We start from the raw sequence: 10000 nt of genomic DNA, 5'->3' as shown, positions 1-10000 counted from the left end.
CGTGAGGTCGTGCTGGATCTCGCTGATGAACTTCTGGGCGTACTCGGGGTACAGACGCAGCACCTCGCGCAGCCCCTTCAGGCTGATGTACTGCAGGTCGCAGTACGTCAGGGCCTTGACGTTGGCGTTGGTCTTGATCACCTGCTCCTTGGTCAGGGAGTCCGAGCCAATCAGATCTCCTTTACCTGGGGGGGGGGGGGGGGGGCAGACGGACACGTAGACACGGTTACAGCTCAAGAACAAGTCATTTCAGATTCACCATCCATCACCACCTGAGAGAGAAGATGAAGGGTTCGGACCTGCAGAGGGAGAACGTGTCGACTGGATGTTTAATGTTTAAAAATCCCTTTTCTATTTTTAAAAGAGACGGACGAGCTGCACAGATATTAAAACGATTTTTCTGAAGGTCAAGGTTAGTTTGTTGCACGGAGCTGATGAACATTAGTTCACAGAGGTTTACTGATGAAGAGGACGAGCGACAGGGAGACGTCCTGTGACCTTCGTCCTGTCGGGACACGTCTACTGCTCTCGTCATATTAACAGTTGTTGTTCCTGGCGTCAGTCGTCTCACTTTTCCTTCAGCAGCATCAGTTGCAGATGATTATTTTTCAGATGGCCACTGTCCACTCGTTGTTCTGAGATTATAACATTTGACTGGATTCAGTTTTAAAGACCCTGACGAGGAGGAGGAGGAGGAAGAGGAAGAGGATGAGGAGGAGGAGGAAGAGGACGAGGAGGAGGAGGAGGAGGAAGAGGAAGAGGACGAGGATGAGGAGGACGAGGACAAGGACGAGGAGGAGGAAGAGGATGAGGAGGAGGAGGAAGAGGAAGAGGAAGAGGAGGAGGAGGAGGAGGAGGAGGAGGAAGAGGACGAGGATGAGGAGGAGGAGGAAGAGGACGAGGAGGAGGAGGAGGAGGAGGAAGAGGAAGAGGACGAGGATGAGGAGGAGGAGGAAGAGGAAGAGGAGGAGGAGGAGGAGGAGGAGGAAGAGGACGAGGAGGACGAGGAGGAGGAGGAGGAAGAGGACGAGGAGGACGAGGGGGAGGAGGAGGAGGAGGAGGAGGAGTCTGACCTGTGTTATTTAAGGTGAACACGACGATGCTGCTGCTCAAGTCAACAGTGTGTAACCACCGTACTGTGTATTTTCATAAAGATAATGAAGTGAGTGAGCAGAGTGTGAGACGGCTCTTTCAGGCTGACGCTGAAGTGACATGTAAAGAACAGAAGGGACATGCACCAGAGTCTATGAGGCTCAATATTCATTTGACTGACAGAGCCTCCTGCAGAGTCTGGAGAAAAGGGAGAAAGTCATTCAAAGACTTTCAGGGCAGAGAGGAAAAGAGAGGGAGATGGGAAGAGGAGGAGGAAGAGGAGGAGGAGGAGGAGGAGGAGGAGGAGAAAAACAAGACCAGAGGGAACAGATGCAAGATGGAGGAGGGAGGGATGAGGGATGAGTCAGGGTGAGGCGAGCAGGGACCTACAGTAACTGATGGAGTGATGAGGATGTGAAGAGGAAACATTCAGGGGGAAAGAGAAGGTGAACACGAGGAACCAGAGAGAGAGTCTGTGTGGGGGAGGAATGGTCGGGCGGGGTGAGAAAGAGAGGGGGAAGGGGGAGATCTGCTGCTATTGGACGTCTACCCCTCATCTGAACCTCACCCCTCCTCCTCCACCTCAATCTGCTCTCCAAGTGCTCTGCTCGTCTTCTTCACATCACATCACCCCCCCCCACACACACACACACACACACACACACACACACACACACACACACACACACACACACACACACACACACACACACACACACACACACACACACACACACACACACACACACACACACACACACACACACACACACACACACACACACACACACACCACAGCTCAAATTATCTCTGTCACAGACGATGACGGGAGCGAAGCTTCTTCCTCCTAATCACGGTGAAATGTTAAAAAACCAAACACTTTACAGTGACATTTAATGAGTGTGTGTGTGTGTGTGTGTGTGTGTGTGTGTGTGTGTGTCTCCGTCTCGTCTTCAGCGTGTCCGTGTGTCAGAGGAGAAAAGCTCCTGTTTGAATCAACGTCGTGATCTTTCAACTTTTCAAATGTTAAACTTCCTCCAGGAGGAACGTGATGTCACAACCTTGCAATTTTGGACCAATCACTGCAACTTGTCCACTCATTTGAAAACGCTGAGCCGCACGTACGTACGTCACTCATGTGAAGACACGCGTCCTGCGTGCGAGCGAGACGGCAGATCGTCTCGTGGTGGAACACAATCGAGGTGAATTTAAGATTAAAGGAAACAAATTCAGCTTTTTCAGTTTTTCTCTTTCCTGTTGTGTTTTTTTTTTGTGAATGTAAAAGTTCTGCAAAGTTCTGCAAAGTTCTGCAAAGCCCAAAGTCCGAGATAAAGGGAGAAAGCTCCTGAAGTTCCTGAACGCCTCACCAGTCGTCCGGACGTCTTTGTGATGTCACGATGTTACGGTGAGTGCATAAGACACGCCTCCAAACAATGCTGGGTAAAGCGAGAGAACTTCCTGTGCACGCTGGAAGTGTTCAACCAATCACAACAGAGAGGAGCCAGCTGGCCAATCAGAGCAGACTGGGCTTCAGTGGGAGGGCGGGGCCTTAAAGAGACAGGACGTGTTTCAGACAGAGGCTGTGAAAGAGGAGCTGCAGGAAACTGATGTGTTCACTGAACATTACAGCATGAAAACCTTAATTAACATTATGAACCTGAATATGAGCATAACACATCTCCTTTAAATATGCAGAGTTAGTGGTAATATGGCAGAGACATAATCATCTGTGAGTGGGTGAAAATATAAGAAGAAAAAGTCTCAAAAGAAATGTTTAGATACTGTCTGACAAAAACTACTTGTAAACAGCCATTTCACAAATTACAGACCTGATGAATTAGTATACGACACCGATCGAGTGTGAAGGTCGAAGTAAAGGTCGATTCAGGATGAGATTTACAGGCTGTGACATCAACGGCCCGGTCTTAATGACATTAGTCTCAGTGTCTGCAACACGCTTATTAATAAAGCCGTTGCAAATCTCTCATTTAGCTCAGTTATCATATTTCATATTCCAACTATGTAACTCTGTTACCGTGACAACAGTGTGGACCATCGCTGCAGATACAGGTTGTTGTTGTTAAAGACCATGAGGGGCCGAGCTTCCTGCTGCAGCATTAATAATCAAACTGCTTTAATAATGTAAAATATATTTATTATTAATACCAGCACAGCACCACGCAGTTCGTCTGTGTGTGTGTGTGTGTGTGTGTGTGTGTGTGTGTGTGTGTGAGAGACACAATCAAGATCAAATATGGGGCTTGGCATTTGGAGATAAATCCACTTCCTCTCTCTCTCTCTCTCTCTCTATCTCTCTCTCTCATGACGGAATCAAGGATCATCTTCCTCCACTGTTTTTATTGAATATATATTTTAGTATTATATATAATATAAATATATATATATAATGCATATGTGCCTGAAGCCTGTCGGCCTTCTCAGCCTCATCACATTATTCACACAAACAAGAAACACGAGTGTTCCTCATTCATTCTATTCTCTGTCATATGTGAGGTCAGATAGTAAGACGTGTGTGTGTGTGTGTGTGTGTGTGCGGTGATAACTCTTAAAAGCAGCAGGGCACAAACAGCAGCTCTTTATCAGCTCTGCTTCAGCCCTGACACACACACACACACACACACACACACACACACACACACACACACACACACACACACACACACACACACACACACACACACACACTGTTCTTCTGTCCTTTCTCCTCGTCTTCCTCATCAAGCTAATTTCTCCTCAGATCCACTTCAAGTTGCTCTTCAGTGATTGGACGAAAACCAAACTGCAGTGAAACGATCTTAACTGTAATCACTGAACTGAGAGATGATCTCTCTCTCCACTTCATCACCAGCTTTTATCATCACACACACACACACGCGCACACACACACACACACACACACACCTTCATTAACGGTGCGTCTCAGTCCGACGGTCGTCGTCTGATCTGCAGATGATTTTTCATCTCTTTCTAATTCTCACATCATTTCCTACAGATATCAAAACGTCCTTGTTGGTGTTTTGGTTCTAATTAACGTTCACAACCCGACAATCACCAACAAATCAGATCTCACACTTATGATTTTCAGCTGAAGACGTTTCATTAACAGTCTGTTTTTAATTCTCCAGGTTCTTCATTAATGTGAAAACAGACGGAGGAAATTATTCTGTCCCTTTAGGGAAATTGGAAAATAAAAACTTTAAAACTGAACAAAAAAAGACCATGAGTCAGAACGAGCATGTTGCTGCAGATATGACATCATACATGGACACATGGAAGAAAGAGGAACATAAATATTTAATATTTCTCTCTGCAATTTTTAAATATGGAAATTCTAGCAAGTAACAGTTATATATTATAAACATATGAATGATTCTACAGTTGGATGTTGTTTCTGTGGTCGCCGGCCCCTTAAGGTCAAAGGTGAACACATGTTCATCCATTCCAGATGTTCACAAATCAGTTTTTTTTTTTAAAAGGTCCAATCAGCTTAAAGTTCTTTTCTTTTAAAATACTATAAAAGATAAATTCTGTCTTTTCTCCATATACTGTGATTACAATATATTGTACTTGAACTCATCGCCTAACACCTCGTCCCTCCCACCTCGCCCCTCCCACCTCGCCCCTCCCACCTCGCCCCTCTCGCCCCTCGTCCCTCCCACCTCGCCCCTCTCGCCCATCGTCCCTCGCACCTCGCCCCTCCCACCTCGTCCCTCGTCCCTCCCACCTCGCACCTCGTCCCTCCCACCTCGCCCCTCTCGCCCATCGTCCCTCGCACCTCGCACCTCGTCCCTCCCACCTCGCCCCTCCCACCTCGCCCCTCTCGCCCATCGTCCCTCGCACCTCCCACCTCGCACCTCGTCCCTCCCACCTCGCCCCTCTCGCCCCTCGTCCCTCCCACCTCGTCCCTCCCACCTCGCCCCTCGCACCTCTCGCCCCTCGTCCCTCCCACCTCGTTCCTCCCACCTCGCCCCTCGCACCTCTCGCCCCTCGTCCCTCCCACCTCGTCCCTCCCACCTCGCCCCTCGCACCTCTCGCCCCTCGTCCCTCCCACCTCGTTCCTCCCACCTCGTCCCTCCCACCTCGCCCCTCGCACCTCTCGCCCCTCGTCCCTCGTCCCTCCCACCTCGCCCCTCCCACCTCGTCCCTCGTCCCTCGTTCCTCCCACCTCGCCCCTCCCACCTCGTCCCTCGTCCCTCGTCCCTCGTTCCTCCCACCTCCCACCTCGTCCCTCGCCCCTCGTTCCTCCCACCTCCCACCTCGTCCCTCGTCCCTCCCACCTCGCCCCTCCCACCTCGTCCCTCCCACCTCGCACCTCTCGCCCCTCGTTCCTCCCACCTTGCCCCTCCCACCTCGTCCCTCCCACCTCGCACCTCTCGCCCCTCGTTCCTCCCACCTTGCCCCTCGTTCCTCCCACCTCGTCCCTCCCACCTCGTCCCTCGCCCCTCCCCCCTCGCACCTCGCCCCTCTCGCCCCTCGTCCCTCCCACCTCGTCCCTCGTCCCTCCCACCTCGCCCCTCTCGCCCCTCGTCCCTCCCACCTCGTCCCTCCCACCTCGTCCCTCGCCCCTCGTTCCTCCCACCTCGTCCCTCGTCCCTCCCACCTCGCCCCTCGCACCTCTCGCCCCTCGTCCCTCCCACCTCGTCCCTCGTTCCTCCCACCTCGTCCCTCCCACCTCTCGTCCCTCGTCCCTCCCACCTCGTCCCTCGTCCCTCGTCCCTCGCCCCTCGTTCCTCCCACCTCGTCCCTCGTCCCTCCCACCTCGCACCTCGCCCCTCTCGCCCCTCGTCCCTCCCACCTCGTCCCTCGTTCCTCCCACCTCGTCCCTCCCACCTCTCGTCCCTCGTCCCTCCCACCTCGCACCTCGCCCCTCTCGCCCCTCGTCCCTCCCACCTCGTCCCTCCCACCTCGTCCCTCGTTCCTCCCACCTCGTCCCTCCCACCTCTCGTCCCTCGTCCCTCCCACCTCGCACCTCGCCCCTCTCGCCCCTCGTCCCTCCCACCTCGTCCCTCCCACCTCGTCCCTCGCCCCTCGTTCCTCCCACCTCGTCCCTCGTCCCTCCCACCTCGCCCCTCGCACCTCTCGCACCTCGTCCCTCCCACCTCGTCCCTCGTTCCTCCCACCTCGTCCCTCCCACCTCTCGTCCCTCGTCCCTCCCACCTCGCACCTCGCCCCTCGTCCCTCCCACCTCGTCCCTCCCACCTCGTCCCTCCCACCTCGTCCCTCGCACCTCTCGCACCTCGTCCCTCCCACCTCTCGCCCCTCGTCCCTCCCACCTCCCACCTTGCCCCTCGTTCCTCCCACCTCCCACCTCGCCCCTCGTCCCTCCCACCTCGTCCCTCGTCCCTCCCACCTCGTCCCTCCCACCTCGTCCCTCGCCCCTCCCCCCTCGCACCTCGCCCCTCGCACTCACCCAGGATGGCGAGCACCGTGTTGTCCTTCAGCACCTCCATGGAGCCGGAGCAGACGAAGTAGATGGCCTGCAGCGCGTCCCCCTGGCGGATGAGGAACTCGCCCGGCGCGCAGAAGGACGTCCTGATGATGAGCGAGAGAGAGCGCAGGCAGCCCCTGCTGGCCGACTCGAACAGCGGCAGCTGCAGCAGCTCCTTGTTCAGGTGCATGGCGATGTCGGCCCGCAGCTCGTCGGGGAAATCCTTCAGCAGCTGGAGACACATGGGGAGGAGGAGGAGGAAGAGAAGGAGGAAGGGGAGGAGGAAGGGGAGGAGGAGTAGAAGTAGGAGGAGGAGGAGGAGGATGAGGAGGAGGAGGAGGAGGAGGAGGAGGAAGAGAAGGAGGAGGAGGAAGAGAAGGAGGAAGGGGAGGAGGAGGAGGAAGAGGAAGAGAAGGAGGAGGAGGAAGAGAAGGAGGAAGGGGAGGAGGAGTAGAAGTAGGAGGAGGAGGAGGAGGATGAGGAGGAGGAGGAGGAGGAGGAGGAGGAAGAGAAGGAGGAGGAGGAAGAGAAGGAGGAAGGGGAGGAGGAGGAGGAAGAGAAGGAGGAAGGGGAGGAGGAGGAGGAAGAGGAAGAGAAGGAGGAGGAGGAAGAGAAGGAGGAAGGGGAGGAGGAGTAGAAGTAGGAGGAGGAGGAGGAGGATGAGGAGGAGGAGGAGGAGGAGGAGGAGGAAGAGAAGGAGGAGGAGGAAGAGAAGGAAGAGAAGGAGGAAGGGGAGGAGGAGGAGGAAGAGGAAGAGAAGGAGGAGGAGGAAGAGAAGGAGGAAGGGGAGGAGGAGGAGGAGGAGGAGGACGAGGAGGAGTAGAAGTAGGAGGAGGAGGAGGGGGAGGAAGAGGAGGAAGAGAAGGAGGAAGGGGAGGAGGAGTAGAAGTAGGAGGAGGAGGAGGGGGAGGAAGAGGAGGAAGAGAAGGAGGAAGGGGAGGAGGAGTAGAAGTAGGAGGAGGAGGAGGGGGAGGAAGAGGAGGAAGAGGAGGAGGAGGAGGGGGAGGAGGACGAGGACGAGGAAGAGAAGGGGGAAGAGGAGGAGGAGGAGGAAGAGGAGGAGGAAGGGGAGGAGGAGGAGGAAATGGAGGAGGAGGAGGAGGAAGAGAAGGAGGAAGGGGAGGAGGAGGAGGAGGAAGAGGAGGAGGAGGAAGAGGAGGAGGAGGAGGGTTCCATCTTCATTAACAGACACCTGACTGTCACACACCTGAGAACAGGAAGACACGATCTTCCTCCTGAAGTGTTTCAGATACCGAGACAACACCGCGTCGGAAACTTTGTTCTCACAACTTCTTTTTAAATTGTGTAATTAAAACAGCCTCAAAGATCTGAACTCACTGGGTGACGCTCTAGTTTAACTCATCAACAAATGTTACTGCTGTGTAGGAAAAATCGTATTATTAAAAAGTGTATGTGATTGACACCAACATGATTTGACCTGGAGCGGATGTTCTCATCCTATGTAAAATTGACACAACAGATTTCCATGAAACTTTGTGGAGTGGGGGGGGGGGCTCATAACATTTTGGAGCAGGAATCTTTTCATTCTCTAGGGTCTTTGCTCTCCAAAGCTCCCTTCTAGTAATGTTATACTATGATGTGTTTAATTATACATAATTAACACAGAACACACAGATCTGTTCCTCATAGTCTTTGTTTTCATGTCAGTGTTTTAATCACACACTGTAAATCACTGGCTGAATTATCAAATCTCCTCTGTGTAATTAATAAACCTCGTGAACTAATCCACCACAACAAGCTCATGATTCATGTGGTCGGCAGCAGCTGCGATGAGAAGCTGCGGATGTGATTCACTCAGGACAGTGAAGCTGCGACGACGCAGGTGAAGGTGAACAGATCTTTGACAGGGAGCGAAGTCCCACGATCGGTTGACCACTCCGAGCCTTGTTGCTGCTGTGCGGTCTGTCCTCACCTCGCTGACGTCGATGCCGTTGTTGACCGACCACGTGGTCTGGAAACACTCCAGCATGCGCTGCTCCAGGGCCTTGGGCAGCCGGTGGACCCGGATGAAGTCCTTCAGGTCCTTGGTGCGCGTGTGGTAGAGCGAGCGGCGCGAGTACATCCTCTGGATGATGGCCGTCACGTTACCGAACACCACCGCGTGCATCAGCGCTGCAGGACAGAGGGAAGGTCAGTTACAGAGTTCCCTGATGGACTCGCGTCGACAACGACCCTCATCGCCGGAGACAAAGACATCCGGGCTTATCGGCCGATAACAGAATCCAGGCGAACCAAGAATAAGTGTTGTGGAATTAAACATGTTAGAGCAGGAACTTTAAACACATTGAGCATCTTTCACTGGTTTTCATCCTCCATTAATTTTATTGAGGAAGAGATAACAACAGTCAGAGTGTGAGTGTGTGTGTGTGTGTGTGTGTGTGTGAGTGTGTGAGTGTGTGAGTGTGAGTGTGTGTGTGTGTGTGTGTGAGTGTGTGAGTGTGTGTGTGTGTGAGTGTGTGTGTGTGAGTGTGTGTGTGTGTGTGTGTGTGTGTGAGTGTGAGTGTGTGTGTGAGTGTGTGTGTGTGTGAGTGTGTGAGAGTTTGAGTGTGTGAGTGTGAGTGTGTGTGTGTGTGTGTGTGTGAGTGTGTGTGTGTGAGTGTGTGTGTGTGAGTGTGAGTGTGTGAGTGTGAGTGTGTGAGTGTGAGTGTGTGTGTGAGTGTGTGTGTGTGTGTGAGTGTGTGAGAGTTTGAGTGTGTGAGTGTGAGTGTGTGTGTGTGTGTGTGTGAGTGTGAGTGTGTGTGTGAGTGTGTGTGTGAGTGTGTGAGAGTTTGAGTGTGTGAGTGTGTGTGTGTGAGTGTGAGTGTGTGTGTGAGTGTGTGTGTGTGTGTGTGTGTGTGTGTGTGTGAGTGTGTGAGAGTTTGAGTGTGTGTGTGTGTGTGTGTGTGTGTGTCCATTAACAGCCCACTTCATGTTCACTGAGGCCTGACACGCCTCCTCTCCGACCGTAAATCTCAACCCTCCCTCCAGTTCCCTCTTCTCGTTTATTGCTTCATTCCTCAACATTCAGTTTCCCGAGAAGGGACGTTGAACGAGGGAGCGACAACCGTAAGAAATAAATTATACTCATATATATATATATATATATATATATATATATATATATATATATATATATATATATATAAATAAATGTTGGTCAAAGTGCAGGGAAGCAAATCTGAAGTTTGGGAGAAACAGACTCAGTGTTTGAATTCACATTGTGAGGACAAACTATATATATATGATAAATATGATACAAAGACGACAAATGTTTCTGTTTCTGTTTCGACACCAAAATATAGAGACATCATTGTGATGGTTAATGACAAAAAGGCATAATTAAGAAATATAACTTTTTTAAATTCCTCCATGAGGCAGAACCAAACAGGACTTTGACTCGTGGCCAAACTTGGCTCAGCAGGTTTTATCTTTCAAGGAAGAAAAGCAGAGGCCTGTGAT

The 10000-nt window shown here is 52.2% G+C and overlaps 1 protein-coding gene across 2 annotated transcripts in view; it reads right to left on the bottom strand.

The window, feature by feature from the left end:
• kcnh3 (potassium voltage-gated channel, subfamily H (eag-related), member 3) overlaps positions 1–10000 on the bottom strand; it is a 75941-nt gene that overhangs the window by 8022 nt on the left and 57919 nt on the right. For both annotated transcript variants that reach the window (XM_035604337.2, XM_047337209.1), the window contains exons 9-11: positions 8475–8674; positions 6524–6773; positions 1–185 (exon numbers count right to left, since the gene is read on the bottom strand). The exon at positions 1–185 is cut by the window's left edge and continues 30 nt beyond it. In XM_035604337.2, coding sequence (XP_035460230.2) covers positions 1–185; positions 6524–6773; positions 8475–8674 — 635 coding nt within the window. The remainder of the gene's footprint in view (positions 186–6523; positions 6774–8474; positions 8675–10000) is intronic.

The sequence above is a fragment of the Scophthalmus maximus genome, chromosome 14 (assembly GCF_022379125.1).
Source record: "Scophthalmus maximus strain ysfricsl-2021 chromosome 14, ASM2237912v1, whole genome shotgun sequence".
Classification (NCBI taxonomy): Eukaryota; Metazoa; Chordata; class Actinopteri; order Pleuronectiformes; family Scophthalmidae; genus Scophthalmus; species Scophthalmus maximus.
Note: the sequence above shows the minus strand (reverse complement) of the source record. Positions and strands in the feature narration are given on the sequence as shown.